Raw genomic sequence first — 24,211 nt, 5'->3', positions numbered from 1 at the left:
TGTCCCTCCTCAGACCACTGTTGGTAGGTACCACTGCTGACCGGGAGCACCCTACAAGCCTTGCCGTTCAGAGATGCTCTGACCCAGTCGCCTGGCCATAACAATTTGGCTCTTGTCAAATTCACTTTACTCTTGCCCATTTCCCCTGCATCCAACACGTTGACTATGAGAACTGATTGTTCACTCACCATCTAATCTACCCAGTCCTCGACATGTTCCCTTGTTTAGAAATGATCAATATTATTCGGTTCGCCGGAGAGTGGTCATAATGTTTTGGCTTATTAGTGTACAAAACTCCCTTGTGCTCTCCCTTTGAGGAGGGAGAGAGGCACCGCTGTACAGCACTGCAGTCACTTGCTTAACTATGTATATTGGCAAAATCTGGCATTTTGTAATACTGTTTGCAACGATGGTTAGGCACCCTTACACTGCCTTTCACAAAGTGGCCTCCCTTGAAATTTCTCATGGTTTGTTCCTTTTACAGCCCCAAGTTTTAATGTATTAACATAATTTTTCTCCCTTCAAGTTCAACACATTTATGAAGCGAAAAAGTGATTTCTTATTCAAGAATATTTGTTTTTTCTAAACTGAAAGACTTATTTTTCCTGTACAGAAGTAGTCATCCTCTATGACTCAATACTTTGTAGACTGGCCTTTGGCAACAATTTCCCCCATTTGTCTCCATGAACTTTAGTTAGATTTTAGTATATTTGTCTGTTCCTGCTCTGGCAAATTAGATGGAGTGTTCATGTATAACCATGGCTATGTTATTCCTTGGTAGTGTCTTTGTTGTGTGCTTTGGGTCATTGTCCTGTTGGAACATTAATCTTCTCCCCAAATCCAGATCTCTTGCTGCCTGAAACAGATTCTCCTCAAGGTTTTGTCTGTTTTGGGCTCCATCCAAGCTATTTTGCCCCTCGTGCTGGAACCCCGTAGAATGATGCTGCCTTCACCATGTTTAAATGATGGGGATGGTGTAGCCGGGATGTTGGACCGTGTTTGTCTGGAGTAAATATATTGCTTTTCTCTCAGTCTAAAGATTTCAACTTTAGTCTTATCGGACCACACAATCTTCTTCCAGATGGTCTCAGATTTTGTCATGCGGCTTCTAGCAAAAGCCAGGCATGCCTTAATGTTGGCCTTTTTTCAGAAGTGGCTTCCTTATAGCCAGTCTAGCAAAGAGACTGAATCTGAAGTGCTCAGGAGATTGTTGATCTCTGGACAGTTTCTCCCATTTCAACCAATGAACAATGTTGGCGTTGTAGCTGGTCTCTTGGTCACTTCTCTGACAGTAGCCCCTTTTGGTCCAGTTGTTCAGTTTGGTCGTATGGCCTCATCTCTGTAAGATCTGGATTGTGCTTCTTTTTCTTTCTTTTTTTAAAATTTCGTCACAATGGGCCTCATTGTGTTCCTAGAAAGGTTCAAAACTTCATCTTTTTGTAACCTTCCCCAGCTTTTTGTTACCTAATAACTTCATCTCAAAGCTGCATGCCTTACAGTTCCTTGGTCTTCATGACAGCAGGACTGATCGGATTTTCTTTCATTTGCAAGACCCCAAAAAGTCAACGATATTTATTGCACAGCCATGCAACTGAACACAGGTGAATTTAAAATCAACATTGGTGGAAATCGTTATTCTGTTAATTGTGCTTTCTCCAGAAAGTTGAATACACCTGTTCCAATTTAAGACACAAATGTGGTGAAGATTTACGGATTAAGAAATGTCCAAGTTTTTAGTTCTAGCCTCCTGAGACCATGCGGCCTCATATGATGCCATGCTTCACATGCACATTTCTGCACCTTATACTTCATTCCGCATGGCCTCAGGAGGGTTTAATTAAACTAATGTTGAATACATCGAAATACTTGATTTCATTTTGACATTACAGATAATAACGTCTGTTGAACTTAAAAATGGCCCACTGTATTTAAGTTTATTTTAACTTTGTAGCACAGAATAACAATAAATAATTCAATGGGAGACGAGTGCTTTCTGAAGCGGCTGTATGACATACAAAAATTAACCTCATGGAGTATATCCTCAGACTCCCTCCAGCAATGCCATTATTGGATCCTGGCTGTACAGAAAGCACCTAAAGAATTTTGTGTCGCTTCTTTGCAGGGGCTGCATCCATTCAGATTTAATCAGTGTCATGAATGTGGCATGTGACTCAACATCCTCGGCGCTTGACTGCTCCTCTTCAATGTGGCCTCCATGCACACAATGTTTTGTGTTCATTACACACATTGCACAGAGATACCAGCTCCTGAGCTCTAGCCGAGGTTTCTATGGTAACATGCCCTTGAACAGACAGAAGTGAGGCACATATTGTGCTTTGCCTCAAGAGGATGTTCAGTTCAGGAGAAGTCTCCCAGATCCTCCGACCTACCTGGGATAGGGGCCCAAGCCATTAATGAAATCCTATTCCTTTAATCCCTTGCCAGCACATTACAGTCAACAAGAAAGCATTTTGTATCTACATGTATTCACAACACCACAAGTTGCAGCTTGGGATTCAGCTGCTCTCGGGGACCCTGATTTTACCGAGAAATGTTGTCCTCTGGCCTGTAGGACATAGAAGCCAGTCACACAGGCCAAAGTGAGCAGAAGCATATCGCTGATCACCGCCTCAGGAGAGAGAGCTCAATTTCTCTACATGGTGTTTGTTTCCCCAAGAGCAGCATGAAATCCTATCAGTTCAGAGACACAGGGACATGCCTGGCTTTACAAGAGACAAAGTGGTCATGCAAGTGGTCTAATGGAAATTGGAGAACTTAGCTGTGTACAGTAAGCCATTGATTCACCTCCTCACACTGCCGACAACTGAACACATCAGGGACGACTTTGCCCAGTTTAGTTATTAAACACACTATCTCCTGTCACTTGCAATCCATCTACAATATAATTGAGCTTCGAGTATCAGTGTGGGAATTTCTTGGAGGAGGGGAAATTAATCACTGACCTTGAATTCTTAAAAGTGTGCACGTGTGTAGACTGTGTTGTGTTTTTTCTTCTTCTTTTTTTTCTCGCTAGCTGGGAAGTGCTGCGGTTCCTGCTGTCAAACTTGCGCTGGTGGATGGAGGAGTACCGCTTTGATGGTTTCAGGTTCGATGGGGTGACCTCCATGCTTTTCCACCACCATGGCATCGGTAAGGCAAGCATGCTGTGCACCACAGGGCTGGATAGTATGCATAAAGCATGTCAGTTTCCTGGATGGGACTATTCTCTCCTCCTATGAGGACAGCAGGAATCTGGCTGAGAGGACTGATTAATGCTAAACCAGCATGCTCCATACACATGCTCTGTCAGAGTAAAGTTTGGGGCTTTGGAGTGTACACTATGTGCTTTCCTTCAAAGAGCATAAGCTCCACACAATGCTCAGCCTTATTTAAGCATATGAACCTGTAGACTACGCTGTGAAAGGTCAAAATTACATCTATGTAAGGACTGGACTTTCTAGTATCTAGTATATTTTCAACAATACAGTATTGTCTTTATGCATGCTCAGTAATCCAGGGAAGAAAATCACAGAAAGTTGAACAGATGAAATGATTCAACTTTCTGTGAATACAGTATTGGCACAAAGTGGACAGGTATTCTAAAATAGGTACTTCAGTATAATGGGTAAAAATGCATTTTACATTATTTGCTGGTGTTCCTCCATAGTTTATGTACGATGGTTTACTCAAATGAGGATATTTTACAGTGTGACTAAAGTTTGTTATTAGGACAAAATAGACTGTGTTTCTATGATAAGCAGAATGCAAAAAACATTCAGACACTTTCATGGGTGGAGTACAGGCAAGATAAGCTGGCACTCAAAAAAAATTTGAAGTGAGGGATTTTAGTGGTAAGGTTCTGGTGGTATTTATTTATCTATTTCATTGTGTGGGTGTTTACTCTTCAGGTGTCGGCTTCACGGGGGATTATAGCGAGTACTTTGGCCTACAGGTGGACGAAGACTCTCTAGTTTACCTGATGCTTGCCAATCACATTCTACACACTCTCTACCCTGACTGCATCACCATCGCAGAGGTAAGACACACACACAAGCACACAACACACACACTCAGACACACACACACACACACACACATACACACACACACACACACACACACGGCCATGTACGCAGATGCTATTTATCATTCAGTTACCTCTCGGTGACACTGCTCACAGCCGTGATTAATGAAAGCACTTATTAGTAGCTTATACCTCGCTGAAGCTTTCACTCCATGATGATATAGGAATAATGCCAAAACAAATTGGCTGTCACTATTTTTGGTTTGCAGTATTTTTATTTTATTTTTTTTTGCCCCTCGATGCTCGGGGCTGTTGAGTTCTAATGTTGTGATCCTAGTGTGTTTAAATCGATGAAGATGCAAAGGCCTGTGATGAAATTTGTGCTCGCAGAAGAGCGAATACGATGTGAAATTGTCAATCGTTCCAGGAAGTCTCGGGGATGCCCGCTGTCTGCAGAGCTGTGGCGGAGGGAGGCCTCGGTTTCGATTACCGTCTGGCCATGGCCGTTCCTGACAAGTGGATCCAGGTGAGGCGCTTGACCTCGTTCCAGGCAAAACTTTTTGTAGCTTTAAGTTCAATCTCTACTTTGCTTCTATGTGGTCTTATTTCCTATGTCGGCTTTTATTGTGACGCTGTAGGAGTAGGGTTCTATGACTGTTACCATACTGATGGTATAGGCTACAAGTGACTAGACAACTGAAAGGATTTTCAGTTCAAAAGAAGTAGAAAAGAAGAGGTGGGGGGGTTCAAATCAGGAGGTGTGCAACACCTCTGTCATATTTTATGATTTACGATTACAATTTACAATTTCATTTAGCAGACACTTTTATCCGAAGCAATGTGAGTCTGCTTATCTGTGGTTGTTACACTACCCCGCCTCCTTCAGGAAGCGCGTCACCACGCTTCAGCATACCAGCTCCCTCACACTTCTGGGCACACACGCTTCCGATGGCCTCACGGTCTCACCACCCCACTTCTGACACCGACCTGTTAGCCAAGGGCTAGCGAGTCTATTTATCCGTGCACGTTACTACCCCTCCCCCCTCCTTCAGGAAGTGCCAAACAACACAAGCAAGGATCTAGTCAGGAGACAACAACGCAAGTGAGTGTAAAAAAAAAAAACTAGGTTCAAGTCCAATAGGACATAGGTGTCAACAAGCAGTGCAAAAAGGCAATGCACAGGGTGCATAGAAGCAATTTTTATTTTTTATATATATATAGATACCATCAGGTGTGGAGGTGTTCGAGAAAGAGCTGGGTCTTTAGCTTCTTAAAGATGGAGCGGGACTCAGTGGATTGAGTGGAGCTTGGTAACTCGCTCCACCACCGGGGAACTACAGAAGAGGAGAGTCTGGCTAGTGACTTAGGGACCCGTTGTGGCGGAAGTGCCAGGCGCCTTTCATTGGCAGACCGTAGTGAGTGTAAGTCAAGTCAAGTCAAGTCCATTTTATTTGTACAGCCCAATATCACAAATTACAAATTGGCCTCAAGGGGCTTTACAGCAACACAACATCCTGTCTTTAGACCCTCGCATTGGGTAAGGAACAACTCCCTTGAAAAAAAACCTTTAACAGGGAGAAAAAATAGGGAGAAACCTCAGGGAGAGCAACAGAGGAGGAGGGCGCTCTCTCCCAAGACAGATAGTGTGTAGACCTGAATGAGGGAGTTCAGGTAGGCGGGGGCCGTTTTAGTTGCTGTTTTGTAAGCGAGCATTAAGGTTTTGAATGTGATGCAGGCAACAACTGGGAGCCAGTGGAGGGATATGAACAGCGGAGTGTGTTAACCTGTATTAACCTGTAAACTGCGCGCTGAGAATAGGGCTAAAGCTTTTGAATGCTTTGTCTCAACTTCGTGTTTCTTTTTAGTTCAGTATAATCAACTGTATTTTCTCAGTATGTAGCCTGTGTTCTGCCAGTGTAAATGTAGGCCTTTTGACTCAAATTCTTTTGAAAGGAATTAAGAAGATTCTCTCATGTCATTTCATTCATGCGACTCATCACTGTAAAGTAGAGCCAAGTGTATTATGTACCACTGGCATAACTGAACTGTGCTCTTCATCCATCCATCCATCCATCCATCCATCCATCCATCCATCCATCCATCCATCCATCCATCCATCCATCAATCCATCCATTATCCAAACCGCTTATCCTGCTCTCAGGGTCGCAGGGATGCTGGAGCCTATCCCAGCAGTCACTGGGCGGCAGGCGGGAAGACACCTTAGACAGGCCGCCAGGCCATCACATCACACACACACACACATACACACACACACACACACACACACACACACACACACACACACACATTCATACCTAGGGGCAATTTAGTATAGCCGATTCACCTGACCTGCATGTTTTTGGACCGTGGGAGGAAACCAGAGCACCCGGAGGAAACCCACGCAGACACGGGGAGAACATGCAAACTCCACACAGAGGATGACCTGGGACGACCCCCCCAAGTTTGGACTATCCTGAGGCTCGAACCAAAGACCTTCTTGCTGTAAGGCGACTGCACTAACCACTGCGTCACCGTGCCGCCCTGTGCTCTTCAATGCAGACCAATTTGTCAAGTCAATCCATCCATCCATCCATCCATCCATTATCTGAACCGCTTATCCTGCTCTCAGGGTCACGGGGATGCTGGAGCCTATCCTAGCAGTCATTGTGTGGCAGGCGGGGAGACACCCTGGACAGGCCGCCAGGCCATCACAGGGCCGACACACACACACACACACACACACACATTCATACCTAGGGACAATTTAGTATGACTGATTCACCTGACCTCCGTGTCTTTGGACTGTGGGAGGAAACCAGAGCCCCCGGAGGAAACCCACGCAGACACGGGGAGAACATGCAAACTCCACACAGAGGGCGACCCGGGATGTGCCCCCCCCCAAGTTTGTACTACCCCGGGGCTCGAGCCCAGTTCCTTCTTGCTGTGAGGCGACCGCTCTAACCACTGCCCACCATGCTGCCCTGTGCTCTTCAACGCGGACCAATTTGTCAAGTCAAGTCAAACTTTATTTATATAGCACATTTCATACACAGGGCAACACAATGTGCGTCACATAAAATGACAATACAATTGCAACTCAATCATAAAAGTGCAAATACAGAAAATAAATATACATATCAATATGCATATTTGTCCTGTGGTAACAAAGGTGTAATAGCAGGTCTATTCCCTGGAAGGTGGCAGCTGGAGGAAGCTGTATTTTTTTGTAATCTGTCCCTGGTGACCCCCAACAGTTTAGCAGCCTTGAGCAAAGTACTCAACCTGTAGCACAATAGATTGCACTAAAGCTAACCCTGTGATCCCTCACTCGAACCTCTTGGCAGCATGTGCATATGTTTTCCCAATGAAGATGAATAATGCATATAATTTAGCATTTTCTATGGGTTAGATGAGAAATGCACTCAAGACAGACATTTATACATTCATTAAGCCCAAACAACATCTATTAAGAGATGAAATAAACATACAAGGTCACATTTATTTTCCTCTCTTCTTGTTTTTTTGGGGGAGGTTTTTTGTTTTTTGTTTTTTTTCCTTTTTGTTATAGGTTGTTTTTTTTTTTCTTCAGTGATTAACTTTTTCAGGTCTTGGTACTTAAGCTGAGCCTGCTTCTCTTTCATTGGGATCTATGAAGGCTTGCAGAATTGAAGACCATTGTGTTGTCTTTATTTCCTCCTGTGAAGCGGGTCTGATTTATTTTTTTATATATATATATATTTTCTGGTAATCCTACCTGCAGTGTAAATGGGAAGCTTATTATTCATTCCCTCTGACCTTGGTTTATGAATTAATGATGGCAAATTTTATCTAAAAACAGTGGATTTTGACATTTATTCAAAAAGAATATGTTCTTTGTGTAACTATGAAAACTGTTCTTTGTGTAACTATGAAAACTGTCAAAGCTGTTTGCACAGACGTGCATTTTCATCAGACGCGAAGGCTGTCAAGCTGCCGGTCTGGATGAAATTCCTTTAGAGACGCTTTTGTCTTAAGCGAAGGAAATCGACGGCATTCAACAGTCAGTTTTTTACATTTCACTTCATTATTACGTCTGAAACAGACGTCCTTGAGGTTCACTTTATATGACACCGAAGCAGGGGTTGTTTTTCAGTTGGCGTTCATCTGTGTGAGGATTTTCCCTCAGCCGCTCAGGCGGTCTTAATCGTTGCCCAGTCAAAAGTCCGCCTTTCTCCATAATGAAACGTTTCTGCAACGGGTTAAAAGCACCCGCTGATCTGCTATGTGCCCCCGATATGGACGAGAGCTTGTCGAGAATAGTGACGGTGTAGGGTTCAACGCGTCCTCATGCCGACCCACTTTGTGAAAATATTATATTTAATGTTTGGTTAAAGTTGCCATCAGTAATGCCTCTCAGCACCAGGGCTTGTTTTTATTCCTCTGCTACCACGCAATCAGAATTTAGCTGATGCATTGCCCCCCCAAGCCGTCATCGAGGTGGGGTGGGGGGTAACAGCTTGGTATTTTCATCACGCCGATATTTGCGAGAAAACAACCGCTCCACTATTTTCCAAATTCAGCACAGTTAAAAAAAAAAAAAGTTGAGTAACCTGGGTTTGGGTATGTGACAATTTCCATATCTAAAAAAAAAAAGTATTCTGTAGAAAACCTACCGGCTAATTATTTCTCGACACTTCCTCGCTAAATCTGGTGACGATATACTCGGATCGAATCCTTGAAATTTTAGCTGCGCCGTTTTAGGCGGTGCTAAGTGAGAGCTGTGTGCAGGATATGTGGAAATGGGGTGGTTTGCTGCGCCGGCGTCGGCGCTCTTGTGCTTCACGGCGGGAGGCTGCGGTTGTGTTGTGCGGCTCCCAGGTGTGACTACCTCTAATGATGTGAAGCAGGGCATCACCGAGAAAGGGTATGCATGCTCAGCAATTCTCCCCTGGATGAATTAAAGGTTAATATATCTTTCTTCATCTATTTTTCTATCCCATCTAAATTTCAGGGGATATTGGTTGTTTGGCTGGGAGTTGTGACGCAACGAAGGTCTGTTTTTGAGCGATGATTGGTTCTGTTCTTGGGCAAATTAGATGAATATGTTCCACCTGAGAGCAGTACACAATGCATAATTGATTATATTTGCCCCCTTGGTGTTGGCTCATAGAATATATTCATAACCAATCAATCTATTCATCACCAATGTGCACTGAAGGTTTTATGAATTCAGATTGTATTCCTTGGGGAGGGCAGACAACAGGATACCTTCGGGGATCGTGTGTATGTGTTTGCGCAACCAAAGGTGGGTGTATTGAATTATGTCCTCTGTTCGTCCTCTGCATGTGTGTGTATGCACATTTGGGGGCAAGTAGCAGTCTCTTACAGTGCCGGTTTGTGTGTGCGTTACCCTTGATTTATTAATGTTTTATTCCTTACATCTAGAACGCTTTATGGTTCTTGTTATTTGCGGTTGTGGCCGCTGTATTGTTGTTCGGTGCTAGAGGAAATGTGCTCTTTCGGGTGGAGAATACCTCACGAGGTTATCTTTTACTCGATATGTCCGCAGCTGGGGCATTTTACCCAAAGCCGGCACCGAGAATAATATTACGGAACACTAACTGGTAGGGAGCGGTACAGACCATGTGACCTCAGCGGGGCACATGTATGCTTTCACGCTACAGTTTCTTGTACGTGGATGGGTGAAGTCTCTGCATCATTAATCAAGTCTATCTCTCACAGCAGCGGCTTCTGCTCCGTAGCAGAGGGGAGACAGAGGGAAAGACAAAGGGGGTAGCAGAGAGAGAGAGAGAGAGAGAGAGAGAGAAAGACCCAGACTTGACCTTCCTTTGCAATGCTAGCTGTGCGGCAAGGAGTGCTGTTCCACTGAGCTCCTCCATGGTTACCAGAGGTTTCATAGGATTATCCCCGGGATGCCTCCAGAGAGGTTGTTGCTGCCCTTACCGCTCAAACAATATTGCTTGCAATGCAATATTTATTTGGATAGTTCCTCTGGTCGCTGTGTATTTATATATTTATTTTCGTTTTCTTTTCTTTTTTTTAAAATTATATTTGTTGATTCCCCCGAGGACAGTATGCCATGTGAATCCTAAAGTTGGAGGGAAGCAAGCAGGCAAGCAAGCAGCTATATTCATGTATTTCTGGGCAAGGAAGCGTTCATGTGCTCTGAAACATGGCTTGGAAGGCCCAGTGAAGTGCTCTCGGGGCAAGTCTTGCCTCTCCTCACAGAGTGTCAATTAGGAGGGATTTGAATGGGCTGAAGTGGAGTCTCCAGTGGGTGGGTGGGGGGGGGGTCTGAGGGAGGGAAATGGAAAGACGGAGCGATGGAGAGACGGCAACAGAGATGTAAGCATATTTATAGATTTTTTGTGTGTGTGTGTGTGTGTGTGTGTGCATGGACGCGCGTGTGTGTGTTGAGTGAGAATCACCTTACCGATTTCCTGGAGCTGGGCCTCACACTGTGTTTCGTCCTCGGCGTGACTGATTGATATGACTCATTTACTGGCTGCTAGAAAGCCGTTAGGACCAACAGGCTGTGAAAAATTAAGATATCCTAATGAAAGAACCAGATAAGGCGCGCAGCGCGAGTTTGGATGATTCGATCTGATTACGACCATAAAATGCTGTCACTCTTAATGGATAATGTTACAAAAGCCCTCTAATTTAACAAGCACCCTTCCCTCCAGCTACAATAGATTGAGATGTAATGGAAACAATTACAGGCAGAGGAGGTAGTAGATGACTAGCTGGTCTCAGCGAAGATAAGCGAGGAGACGGCAGATGGTTCTAAGGCATGCCGTCCCCTCTGCTCGGGATTCAAACCTAAACATCTTCACAATCGCCTGTCTCGATTTTTGCTTCAGTCCTTCCATTTACCCTAATTGAGCAAAAATATCAGTTTATGCTGTTTCTCCCGATCAAGTAAAAAAAAAAAGGGGGGGGGGAATCAATGCAATTTTCTCTTTATATCTTTGTAGGTCCATCGCTGTGGAGGCACCCAACCCTTCAATTATCATGACTATGGCCTGCGAGCAGTGATTGAATGCAGCTTGTCAACTTGATTATGTGCGAGGATTTGCCACTAGGCCGTAAGGGGACCTCTGCTCTCATTCACCTCTCGCCTGGCATCCCCCTTTGCCGGCCGCCTCCGACGGCACTATTTCGGATTCATTCTCCTTTATTCTATTAGCTAATTGCACTCTGAGGCCTCTTCTGTATGATGTTAACTGGCGGTGCAGGATTTAGACAAGCTTCCTCAGCAAGGCTTATTACAGGAGGCAAGCTGAGGTGAGCTACGGCGCGCCTTTCAGTAGAGCTAAGCCTCGGGCGAAGACATTTGCGTGGTCAGAAACTTCATTAATTTCCAAAACAGTGAAAATATAAAGATAGAGAAGCATTATCTTGATCCGTGGGATTCGGCATTATATTCCTCCTCTTTCTACTCACCTCTGGGGGTAGCGCTTTATGTGGGCAAGAGTAGTGGATGTCCCCATAGCAACGCAAGCACACTTCCAACAGAAGTGTTTGCCGAGGAGAAAAGAGGTGGGATGCCCGGGATGGTTATCGCATGTAAAATGAGGCCATTTGGCCGCGCGTTGAATAGCTCTCTGCCTTCCAAGTCGTCCCCGTCTCCTCGGGACCAGTTAAAAGTAGTAGAGACTCGCGTGTCATTCAAAGTCTGCCAGCAGCCGTTAGGTGACCTCATCCTACCCTTTTTGCTTTTTTTTTTTTTGGGCTCTGCCTAATTAATCTGGGCACTCTGGATGGCTCCTGACAGCAGGCTTGTAAAGTAGGATTTGTGCACCGCTCATTATCATTGATGAAGTGGAGTGTCAGTGGTGCCAGGCAGTTTGGCTGGATGGGGTTGATGTGGGTTAGCTGGTGGTAGGAGAGTCACCCACCCAGTCAGTCCTATCTCTCTTTCAACAGTGCCAGCTCTCAAATGAATTGCTCCCGGACTACTGTTGCCGTTGAAATGAATTGTAATGATTCATGAGGAAGTGCAAAGTGTCTTGATTTTATGCACATTTGGAGGCAGCCGGTATTATCTCGGGGGGGTATATTCTGCAGATTCACTTGTTTAGCTCTTTTATTGGAGCTGGACAGAAAATAGGGGCGCATTTAGGGGATTTATTCCAAGTGCGCTATTATTGCCTTCTAAATTGATTTATAGGAATAAATTTCGGCACATCAAAAATACAGCGGTTATCAAAAACAGTGATGCGGGCAGCTTGACAAAAAAACAAAACAAAAAAAACACAGCAATCATGAGCAAAAGCCAATGGGAAAGCGAATAAGTGTAGAATAGTTCCACGGGAGCAAATGCGGCAAAATGGGATGAATAGCAATGAATGGTGTCAGAGCTTATTTGTTCAAACATGTTTAAACAAGTGATTTAAAAAAAAAAAAGAAAGAGCCCGTGCTTCCTTTACAGGATGTTTCAAAGCCCAGTCACCTTTGAAACTGAGCTATGATGTAAGGTCTCTCACCTCAATCTGTGCGTAGGCAGCGGCAGTGTTAGAAGATGTACAGTGTAGGTCATAAGTGCTTCACCGAGGCTCTCGAGCAACATTGGTCATGATTAATTTTGCCACACAGGCCTCCGTGACGAGGAGCGAATGTGGACAGATAGATATAGACCGTGGTGGACTCTCCGTTGGTGGATCAGCCAGTTCATCTTGGACATATTGATGGGCACAATTTACTCCCTTTACTCGGAGGATTACGGCCCTGTAGAGTAATATAAAGGTTTCCTGACATGTCAATCACCTGTCATAGCCACTTCCGTCGAGCAGGCTTCAGCCTGTCACCCGAGCGGGCAAGCCGAGACTCCTCTGCCAATCAGACAGACTGCACGTCCATCACTGCGGGTTCTTGGAGGATATGCTCTAGTTTACAAAAAGTTTTTTAGCGCTGCTAATCTCCCCCCCCCCTCTCTTTTTTTCTTCGCATTTGAGCTTTTGACTCTGTGTTTGTCTTTCTAGCGTCTTAACCTCATCTAATCAAGCCAGTGAACTGCCAGCTGATGGATATCACCGAAGAACATTGTCTAGAAAAACCTTCTATAAATGTAATCCATTATTATTATTGTTATTATTATATTCATTTGTCTCCACCCTGGCCTGTGCTGCCACTTAGGTGTCCCGGTATTAGTGATTCGGACCACTGCAGGGTTGCAACCATAGCAACACTGTGTGAGTTGAGGCGCTTATGATGCATTTGCTGGTTGTTTGCATTTCCTTCTGACCCCTGCAGATGACCCGCCGGCAGAGCGAGCGGATGTAGGCAGGCCAGCGGCGAGACATTGATTCCAAGATTGGATTTATATATGAATCTGACTATTTGGATGAGAGGCTCTGACCTTGTCCCTCTCTAGTGGGAAAGGCTTGCGGAAAGGCTGGGTTCTGACTACCCATGGGCTGCAGGAGGAGTATTTAAGGACTCCATTACAACCATTCAAAGACAGACATAACTCATGGTAGGGATATAGAGATGTCAAATCAGAGATTGATCTGGGAAGGAAGTGTAACTCCGAAAACTTACCAGAGGTAGAAAGGCTCATTTTGCCAAATCAGAACACAACTCTGAGCCTTATCTATAGGTCAGACTCAAAATGGGTCTCTCAGCAAGTCATCCATCACAGCTTTTTTTCATTATCCCATCCCTGTCGTTGTGCAGATCCTGAAGGAGGTGCATGACGAAGACTGGGACATCGGCAACATCGTCTACACAATGATCAACAGGCGCTACGGCGAGAAATGCATAGCCTATGCAGAGAGTCACGACCAGGTTTGTCCATCTCCGAGATAAGGCCTCGCTCTATTTTGAGTGCCACTGTCAGTATTTTGCTGTTGCTAATAGAGACCCCAATACCCATGTCTCTGTCAGGCCCTCGTTGGAGACAAGACACTGGCCTTCTGGTTAATGGACAAAGAGATGTACACCAACATGAGCTCCCTCGAGCCCATGACGCCCGTCATCGACCGCGGCATCCAGCTGCATAAGATGATCCGCCTCCTTACTCATAGTCTGGGTGGAGAGGGCTACCTCAACTTCATGGGTGAGTCGTCATGGTAACGCACACAGACTTATTGACCGGGGATAAGTTCACTTAGGCATAAAGGATGTTAACTGGTCATTAAAAATGGGGGCGTTGCATTTTTTTTTCCTGTTCTTTAGACTCCTGGTGGGTTGTCTATTTTTTTTTTTCCCTGACAGTTTTAACAATGTTCCTCTTTATGTTCATTTATTCACTCATTCAACAGTGGTGGCGGTATTGTGAGGCAGCTGTTCCATAAGTGATTGAATGAAATGAATAAGATATAATATGGAAGTGCACCATACGCTATATAATCACATCCCATGCCGTGAAATCTTTCCAGAGCTTTCTCTTGTTTGGTTATCTGGCAGTAACAGTAACAGTAATATTAACCAATATTAACCGGTGTCCCGTCACCAGGGTCAGACTGGCATGAAGGTGATGACTAGGAAGCTGCATGTTTTCCCTTTGGTGCATTTTTAAAGATGAAGCGGGGCATGAAATCATTTCAGGACCCACACGTTACCCCTACCTGTTACCTCTACCTGAATTTCAAATTTTCTCCTCCGTCAGAATCGTCCCATGGAAAGTCTTCAGCCAGAAAAAGAAATAGGCGTTTATGTAAATGTGTTGTTGAATAGGTTAACCCTGTGGTTTATATTTAAGTTACTGGTCTATTTTAGTGCAATATACTGTGTGTGTGTGTGTGTGTGTGTGTGTGTGTGTGTGTGTGTGTGTGTGTGTGTGTGTGTGTGTGTGTGTGTGTGTGTGTTCCAGGTTTTTCTGTCCTTTTGGGGAAATATGGTCCCCATTAGGATAGAAAAACCTGAACCCATCCACCTTGTGGGGACATTTTATGGGTCTGTATGAGGAAAAGGGTCTATTTTCAGTTAAGGACATGGTTTTAGGGTTAATGTTAGGATTAAGTTATGGTTAGGGTAAGGGTTAAGGTTAGACATGTAGTTATGATGATTATGGTTAAGGGCTAGGGAATGAATGTAGTTAATGGGGGGGGGGGTTCCCACTAGTATAGGGTGACATGGTATGTGTGTGCGTGTTTGTTTTTGTTTTTTTGTTTGTTTGTTTTTTTGTTATGGCCAAAGCCAAGCAATAATCATAAAAAGAAACCCTGGAGATGGTAGTCGACATTAGTTAATATTCACCCTCCAGCTCTCATGTTACAGTGTGACACAAGAGCTGTGGAGGACCAGATAGGCTGTTCACATGAAGCCTCAGTCACTGTTGAGATGCACCTCATTTCCAGCACATCATCTAGTATATGGTATGGCGGTGTCAAGGCCTGCTGGTAAGGATAATAAAGTGATAATTAATGACGTTGGAAGTTGACCTTGGCTGAAGGGAACGTGTTTCCATGTGAGTGCGATCTGTGGCTTGACATAAATACAGCATACCCTCACCACCTAAAGCATTTTAGCTCCACCTGGTGACTTATGTGCTCTGGCCAAGCTGTGTTTGTTGTCATAAAAAAAAATCATTTCAAATGATACCAGTGCTTCTCACATCATTTCCTTTCGAGCATGTTTGAAGGAAAGAATCTTCTAGACCAGTCATATCACTTACATTATCTGCACTATAGATTAATGAGATGCCAGGATGCCATCACAGCCTTTTTCATTTCATGATGATGAACAGTGTGTCAGAAAATGGACCCTGTGTGAGACGTTGAGGGACAGTTGAGGGACAGTTGATCAAGACCCTGTTTCTAATTTTACATCTGATTCTTTGTTGAACGTGTAGCCGAAAGCCTGCTCTTGTGCACCTTCTGATCCGAGTTTCTGTGGGTACCATTTATTGTGGTACATCATTGCACAGCACGCAGTACAGTCAGGAAGTATCCGCATGGATCCCTATTTAAAACAACCTGAAACGAGTAAACATCTATTTTCATTTAGATAATTCAGTGATAGAACCTTTTTTTCATCTGGAAAGTGATATTTTAAAGGAGATGGCACAGTTATCATATATTTCATTAGTAATTGACGTTGGTGGATTTAAAAAGTCTACACATCCCTTTTAAAACGGCAGGTTTTTGTGATATAAAAAAATTAAACCACGATAAATCATGTCAGCACTTTTAATACTTTTTTTTAAAATCACAACCTTATAAAAATAAAGTGAAAATCAATCTGAAACATTTTTGGGGAAAAAAGAAAAAAAGAAAAATATAAACCTTACAGTAACCTGGTTGCATAAGTGTACACACCCTTTTATAATTGGGGGTGTGGCTGTGATCAGAATGAACCAATCACATTCACCTGTCATCAATTAAAGTGACTGTGGCGAACCCCAAATGAAGTGAAGCTGGTCCTGTAGGATTTTCCTGACATCTTCTTGGTCACGTCCAAGTGCAAAAGGCCACGGTCCACAAAGAGCTGACAAAGCACGGACGGGATCTCGTTGTTGAAAGGTGTCGATCGGGAGAGGGTTACAAAAGAATTTCCAAGGCATCAGATATACCGTGGGACACAGTGAAGACGAGTCATCAACGAGTGGAGAAAATATGGCACAACAGTGACATTACCAAGAACAGGATGTCCCTCCAAAACCGATGAGAAGACGAGGAGAAAACTGGTCGGGGAGGCTGCCAGGAGGCCGACGGCAACATTAAAGGAGCTGCGGGAACTTTTGGCAAGTACTGGTTGTTCCCTGCATGTGACAACAATCTCCTGTATTCTTCATCTATCTGGGCTATGGGGTAGGGTGGCAAGACGCGAGCCTCTTCTCATGAAAAAAATCCTCTGAGCCTGGCTAAGTTTTGCAAAAAGATGCATCCAGTCTCCCAAAACCATGTGGGGAAATGTGTTATGGTCTGATGAGACCAAGGGTGAACTTTTTGGCTGTAATTCCAAAAGGTATGTTTGGCATAAAAACAACACAGCACATCACCAAAAGAACATCATACCCACGGTGAAGCGTGGTGGTGGCAGCATCAGGCTTTGAGGCTGCTTTTCTTCAGCCAGAACTGGGGCTTTACTCAAGGTGGAGGAAGTCATGAGTACCTCCAAATACGGGTTGATTTTGGCACAAAACCTTCAGGCATCTGCCACAAAACCTAAAATGAGGAGAAATTTTACCTTTCAGCACAACAACAGCCAAAAGCATACACCCTTGCAAGTCACCATGGGGTGACTTGAAGAGGACTGTGCACAGGAGATGCCCTCACAATCTGACGGATCTAGAGCATTTTTTGTGAGGAAGAGTGGGGGGGGACTGCACACTACACACTAATCACACTAAACACACTAATCTGCTAACATGGACACCCAATGGAAGGACTTCATTCCATGGCCGTTGTGCGGGAGGTATGAACCTGGCCTATAGTAATTCAGTTAACACTGGCCGTGTTTTACCCAGCCCACAAACTCAAATGATGGTCATTTGAAATTACATCGTTAACCAATCATAAGTCTTAACGGTCATCTTTGTTCGAGAGATATACTTTTTCTCTTTTCATTATTATTAATTTTTTTTGTTTGGTATTTTTACCTTTTATCAGACAGCGATAGTTAATGGCAGACAGGAAATGAGGGAAAGAGGGGTAGGAAATGCAACAATTGTCACCGGCTGGAATCGAACCGGCAACAGGTGCAATTGTGGAATGCGCTGTAATTGGCTACGAAGGTACCCTATTGTTTTTTTTTTGTTTTTTTTTTTTCGTTTGCCCCTCCAACTGCTGTCTAAATACCCAGGCAGCCAATTAGAATGAAGAATAAAGTGCGTTCGGTTTGAAAGGTGCTTCACTTGTTTGCGCTCCCTTGGCTAATTGTGGAGTTTGCATGTTCTCCCCATGTCTGCATGGGTTTCCTCCGGGGGCTCCGGTTTCCTTCCACAGTCCAAAGACATGTAGGTCAGGTGAATTGGCGGCACTAAATTGTCCCTAGGAATGAATGGGTGTGTGTGTCGGGCTTGTGATGGCCTGCCGGCCTGTCCAGGGTGTCTCCCCGCCTGCCGCCCAATGACAGCCGGAATAGGGTCCAGCATCCCCGTGACCCTGTGAGCAGGATAAGCGGTTAAGACAATGGATGGAGGGGTCCGCGGTGGTGTAGTGGTCTAAGCATCGGCTTTGTGTCGATGCAGTTGCCCACTGGGGACCAGGGTTCGCGCCTCAGGTCTTGTCAGATCCAACTGTGGCCGGATTCGATGAAGCAGCAATAATTGGCAACGCTGTCTTCGGGAGGGGGGTGGAGTCAGCTTGTGTTCATCACATGAATGTGTCTCTGTGTGTGTCGGAAAAAGCCGTGGTTTGGCCTGGATTCGCCTTGTCACGGAAGTGGCGAGGCATCTCCTTCAAGGCTGCCGGCCGGAGAGATGCAGTTGGCGAACGCATGCAGTACGAGGGTGGGTGTTTGAACTAAAATAGAGAGCGATTGGCCACTAAATTGGAAGAAAAGGAAAAATCAGAAATGAAATTTATTAAAAAAAAAAGACGATGGATGGATGGATGGACATGTGCACCAACTATGCAATCTAACACTAGACTACCTGGATGGTGCTGAATATTTTTTTTTTTCAACCCGTCCCTCTAAACAAATTCCTGGCTACGCTTGTGGTCATATACCATCGAACCAGAGCTGCTAAAATGACAGTGAATGTGAGACCGAGGCTTGGTGACACCGAGATAAGCCTTGTTTTCAATCCAAAGGAAAATGTGCGGCTCTACCTCGGTCACCGTACCGTCTCCCATCTCCTAATGATCACTCTGCTTGTGATTTCTCCACCTTTGTGGAGACATTTCTGTCTTTTAAAACCTGTTCACAACTCTTGTACCGCTGGCTGTGAGAACTGTTTTTTTTTCTTTCTTTTTTTTTTCATGATTACTCTGTGCAATCTCATCCAGTTTCCTGATATGCCTTGCCACATTATGAACTGTAATTTACTCCTCGTCAGTTTCTGTGCAGTACAGTTGAGATGTCATACCCCAGACGTCTATCTTTAAATTGCCCAACATGTTCTTGCATAATATTTCTTATTCCCTGAAAGAAGTTATGGAGGCTATATAGACCTTAAATGGCTGTCTTTTCTCCTGGGCAAATACTTTTTTAAGGGCATATCCGTTCATCGATAAAACTACAGTTGTCCCAGGGCATGGGGAAATTGGTGAGAAATGTGAAGCTTTTCTTCTATACCTGCTTTTATTCATTATTCTCCTCTCAGATTGCACTGCCTTCATCTCAAATTTGCTAAATTATTTAAAAACAAAAACAGATTCTCTCCGCGGGCTGTCATTCAAAAGGAACACTTAACACTGTAAATAACACACTGAGCAAAAACATCATGACTGCCTGCCTAATATGCGGTTGCTCCTCCTCCGTGTACCGCCAAAACAGCACCGACCCACCGAGGCATGAACTCCATAAGACCCCTGAAGGTGCCCTGTGGTATTCTGGCACCAAAACATTAGCAGCAGGTCCTTCAAGTCCTGTGAGCTGCGAGGCGGAGCCGCTGTGGATTGGACTTGTCGGTCCAGCACATACCACAGACGCTCAATCAGATTGAGATCTGGAGAATTTGGAGGCTAGGGCAACGCCATCAAGCCTTCCATCATGTTTCTCAAACCATTCCCGAACAATGTGTGCCATGTGGCAGGGCGCATTATCCTGCTGAAAGAGAAGAGGCCATGCTCATCGGGGAATACCATTGCCATGACGGTGTGTATATCCATTGCACATTGTCCGTCTTGGGAGAGAGATCCCTCCTCTGTTGCTCTCCCTGAGGTTTCTTCCTATTTTTCTCCCTGTTAAAGGTTTTTTTTGGGGGCGTTATTACTTATCAATGCAAGGGTCTAAGGATGTTGAAGAATCATACAGTTGCGTATGGGCAACGTAACTGTATGATTCTTTGTGAAAAAAACATTAGCAGCTGGTGAGTGCGAGACGCACAAATTCAATCCTTGTGTATATATCTGAAGATTGTTGTGTTGTAGTGTTGTTATTCTATGTTAACTGCACTGCGAGAGCCACGAAACCTGAGTCAAATTCCACGTATGTGCAAACCTACATGACCAATAAACATGATTCTGAATTCAATGTGTTTACCTGTGTTTGTAATATTGTTCTGGTTGGAGGAGACTGAACTTGTAGAAAACAGAAAATAGTTTAGATGACTGAGGTGGAGCATGGGCTCTTCTGAGTAAGTAAAATAACCGTTATAATCTTGTGATAATAGCATTAAATTAGTAATTTAGCTTTTATTCATTGATCCCTTTTTTTTTCTTCTGAAGACAAAAACGGCAAACAAGAAACTGATAAAAGTTTATCTCGGTCTTCTCAAACACCTCCAGATTCCAGCCTCCGAGGACTTGGCAAAGTGTTTAGGGCATCATACCAGCATCAGTAATATGCTTAAGCAAAGAAAGAAAAAAGAAAATTCAAGCAAATACGAGATGACGCGCCATGACACTTGATCAATGACTGCAGAGTCATTTAGCCGGTGCTGAGCAAGAGCAAATTGTTTGATCAAGCAAATCAATTTGAATCGCCTAGCCCAGAGAAACCCATCTATTTACTCATGACCAGCAGCAAACAACAGCCAGCAAAAGGACAGAGGGAACATCAGGATTTGCAATGCTGAGCAATGGATACTGTAAAGGTTGTTGAAGTGGCGATGACATTAAAGCGCCAAGCAGCGTGGCAGTAATGAAACGCCTCAGTGGGTTTATCATTACATCAGCAGGGCTGGAATGGGAGCACTTTCACTTCCTGACTTTCAGGGCTCGCGGACACTTGAGATAACCTTGTAGATTTCGTCTAAATTATTGAGCTAAAAAGTAGTCCCCCGCCACTCTACGTTCATGCAGAGCTACGATGCAACAGGCAGCAATTAGTCCTCTGCCTTATTTGGATAATTGAAATCTAACGCGGCTTCTTCGTACTTTTCAAGTCGATTATCTCACTGAAAGCAAACTAGGTTTTTAAACTCTTGCTTTATTTATGAACCCACTGCCGCTGTTTGACAATTAAAGCTTCTTCTTTTTTATGTTAAGACCTTGAAGTTTGAGCGCACGCCAACACTCAACATAACAAGAAATCAATATTGCAAGTGCAAAATAATCATTGGAACATGTTTTTATTTTTTCACACTGTGCCTAAAACCTGTGACTCCTTCGCGCCGGTTCCCCTCATTGATCGTGCTTAGCCAGAAGCTGTCCATTGGAAAACACATTGATCCTTGGCTCCTACTTGTGCTGCTAATTACTGAGGGGACTGTGTCACTGTCGAGCCCTTATCTGATGCAGGGCTGCACACAGGAGTAATGGGATGTGCCAGCTAGAAAGTTGTCTGACATAACCTTGTGCAAACAAAGTGGCCCCCTTAATTTTTTCATGCCATTTTTAGAACAAGCGTGGGCTTAAAACAACGGGATTATCCCCAGGTTGCTCATCGCCGAAATACCTCTGCCTTTGAGAGAACGTGCCAACATGAAATGTGTTAATGTCTTGATTTGAAAATATCAGCCAATTTGAAACCCTCTCCTCTGAAATCTTTCATAAATTGCAGGATTCTGCTAATTGACCTAACTGGCACATTTACCAAAAGGAGCTCATTGAAAAGATGATGAACACAACTACAAGGCAATGGGCCAGAAGCCGCAGAATTATTTGACAAATAAAAAGAAAGAAGGGGGGAAAAACAGTAAATATATGAATTTGCACTGTGTGAAAATTTTAATACGGATTTTTAATTGACATTTCGATAAAACTCAATTGCCCTTTTAGAATATCCTTGAATTGTAGTCAGTGCAAGGACTTCTTTTTTCTGATGGTATGACACATTTCTGTAAGGTGTTTACTGTTGCAAATTGCTTTTCTCTGGAAAATGCCTGGACTACCTTCATTTGTTTGTGAAATTAGATTAAACCCCAAGTGAAACTTATTGTTCCAAACACACGAGTAAGCCTTGCTCTTTAATGACTTCCTTTACTGTACTGTATTTGTGCCGATCAGCAGGCAGACCGTGTTATAGGCCAAGCTCTCCAGCCTGTGTGTGTGTGTGTGTGTGTGTGTGTGTGTGTGTGTGTGTGTGTGTGTGTGTGTGTATATACACGCAGACGTACATGAATATCCAGTGTGTGCTCTGTGCCTCCCTATGCCCAACACACTCTCGCTGTGCAGGTAACTGGTGATAAGGAATGTCTTACAGCTGCCTACACATTAGGCACCACCAAAGATGAGTCCCCTCAGGTGGTCAAGGGACTCCTTTTTCACGCTGCTCAATTCACAGGGCCAATTGTGTAGCATCTGAAAATATCCCATCATTGCCAGTACTGCCTTTTGACATATTCTTAATGATATGAGACAAAAGAGAATGCTATATTTGCAGTCTTTCTTTTCCAAGGAACATTTTCGCATTTGCGTCTCTTTGCCTTGAGGCGGTTTGTCGTCCTGCAACATGTGTTGACATCCTTAATTAAGGATAAATTGCAATATCATGCCTGCTATTTCAAGTGAGCTGAGACCTACAGCTTCCTTGAGTCACGTTTGTATTCAAAGTTACTCTTAAGGATCATCAGCTACTATTTGAATATATAAAAAGAAGAGTTCTTACTACATTGGGATCTGTATATTGAGCAGATGTTTATTTTTGGGATCTTCATATATATATACACTACCGTTCAAAAGTTTGGGGTCACCCAAACAATTTTGTGTTTTCCATGAAAAGTCACACTTATTCACCACCATATGTTGTGAAATGAATAGAAAATAGAGTCAAGACATTGACAAGGTTAGAAATAATGATTTGTATTTGAAATAAGATTTTTTTACATCAAACTTTGCTTTCGTCAAAGAATCCTCCATTTGCAGCAATTACAGCATTGCAGACCTTTGGCATTCTAGCTGTTAATTTGTTGAGGTAATCTGGAGAAATTGCACCCCACGCTTCCAGAAGCAGCTCCCACAAGTTGGATTGGTTGGATGGGCACTTCTTGCGTACCATACGGTCAAGCTGCTCCCACAACAGCTCAATGGGGTTCAGATCTGGTGACTGCGCTGGCCACTCCATTACCGATAGAATACCAGCTGCCTGCTTCTGCTCTAAATAGTTCTTGCACAATTTGGAGGTGTGTTTAGGGTCATTGTCCTGTTGTAGGATGAAATTGGCTCCAATCAAGCGCTGTCCACTGGGTATGGCATGGCGTTGCAAAATGGAGTGATAGCCTTCCTTATTCAGAATCCCTTTTACCCTGTACAAATCTCCCACCTTACCAGCACCAAAGCAACCCCAGACCATCACATTACCTCCACCATGCTTAACAGATGGCGTCAGGCATTCTTCCAGCATCTTTTCATTTGTTCTGCGTCTCACAAACGTTCTTCTTTGTGATCCAAACACCTCAAACTTGGATTCATCCGTCCACAACACTTTTTTCCAGTCTTCCTCTGTCCAATGTCTGTGTTCTTTTGCCCATCTTAATCTTTTTCTTTTATTGGTCAGTCTCAGATATGGCTTTTTCTTTGCCACTCTGCCCTGAAGCCCAGAATCCCGCAGCCGCCTCTTCACTGTAGATGTTGACACTGGTGTTTTGCGGGTACTATTTAATGAAGATGCCAGTTGGGGACCTGTGAGGCGTCTGTTTCTCAAACTAGAGACTCTAATGTACTTATCTTCTTGCTCAGTTGTGCAACGCGGCCTCCCACTTCTTTTTCTACTCTGGTTAGAGCCTGTTTGTGCTGTCCTCTGAAGGGAGTAGTACACACCGGTGTAGGAAATCTTCAATTTCTTAGCAATTTCTCGCATGGAATAGCCTTCATTTCTAAGAACAAGAATAGACTGTCGAGTTTCAGATGAAAGTTCTCTTTTTCTGGCCATTTTGAGCGTCTAATTGACCCCACAAATGTGATGCTCCAGAAACTCAATCTGCTCAAAGGAAGGTCAGTTTTGTAGCTTCTGTAACGAGCTAAACTGTTTTCAGATGTGTGAACATGATTGCACAAGGGTTTTCTAATCATCAATTAGCCTTCTGAGCCAATGAGCAAACACATTGTACCATTAGAACACTGGAGTGATAGTTGCTTGAAATGGGCCTCTATACACCTATGTAGATATTGCACCAAAAACCAGACATTTGCAGCTAGAATAGTCATTTACCACATTAGCAATGTATAGAGTGTATTTCTTTAAAGTTAAGAC

At 43.9% G+C, this 24,211-nt stretch overlaps 1 protein-coding gene across 1 annotated transcript in view; it reads left to right on the top strand.

Moving 5' to 3' along the window:
* gbe1b (glucan (1,4-alpha-), branching enzyme 1b) overlaps positions 1 to 24,211 on the top strand; it is a 103,908-nt gene that overhangs the window by 37,632 nt on the left and 42,065 nt on the right. Inside the window, exons 8-12 of the mRNA XM_056283246.1 lie at positions 3,035 to 3,150; positions 3,909 to 4,036; positions 4,452 to 4,550; positions 13,703 to 13,813; positions 13,913 to 14,084. Coding sequence (XP_056139221.1) covers positions 3,035 to 3,150; positions 3,909 to 4,036; positions 4,452 to 4,550; positions 13,703 to 13,813; positions 13,913 to 14,084 — 626 coding nt within the window. The remainder of the gene's footprint in view (positions 1 to 3,034; positions 3,151 to 3,908; positions 4,037 to 4,451; positions 4,551 to 13,702; positions 13,814 to 13,912; positions 14,085 to 24,211) is intronic.

Source organism: Lampris incognitus, chromosome 7 (genome assembly GCF_029633865.1).
Source record: "Lampris incognitus isolate fLamInc1 chromosome 7, fLamInc1.hap2, whole genome shotgun sequence".
Taxonomy (NCBI): domain Eukaryota; kingdom Metazoa; phylum Chordata; class Actinopteri; order Lampriformes; family Lampridae; genus Lampris; species Lampris incognitus.
This window is presented reverse-complemented; position numbering and strand designations above follow the sequence as displayed.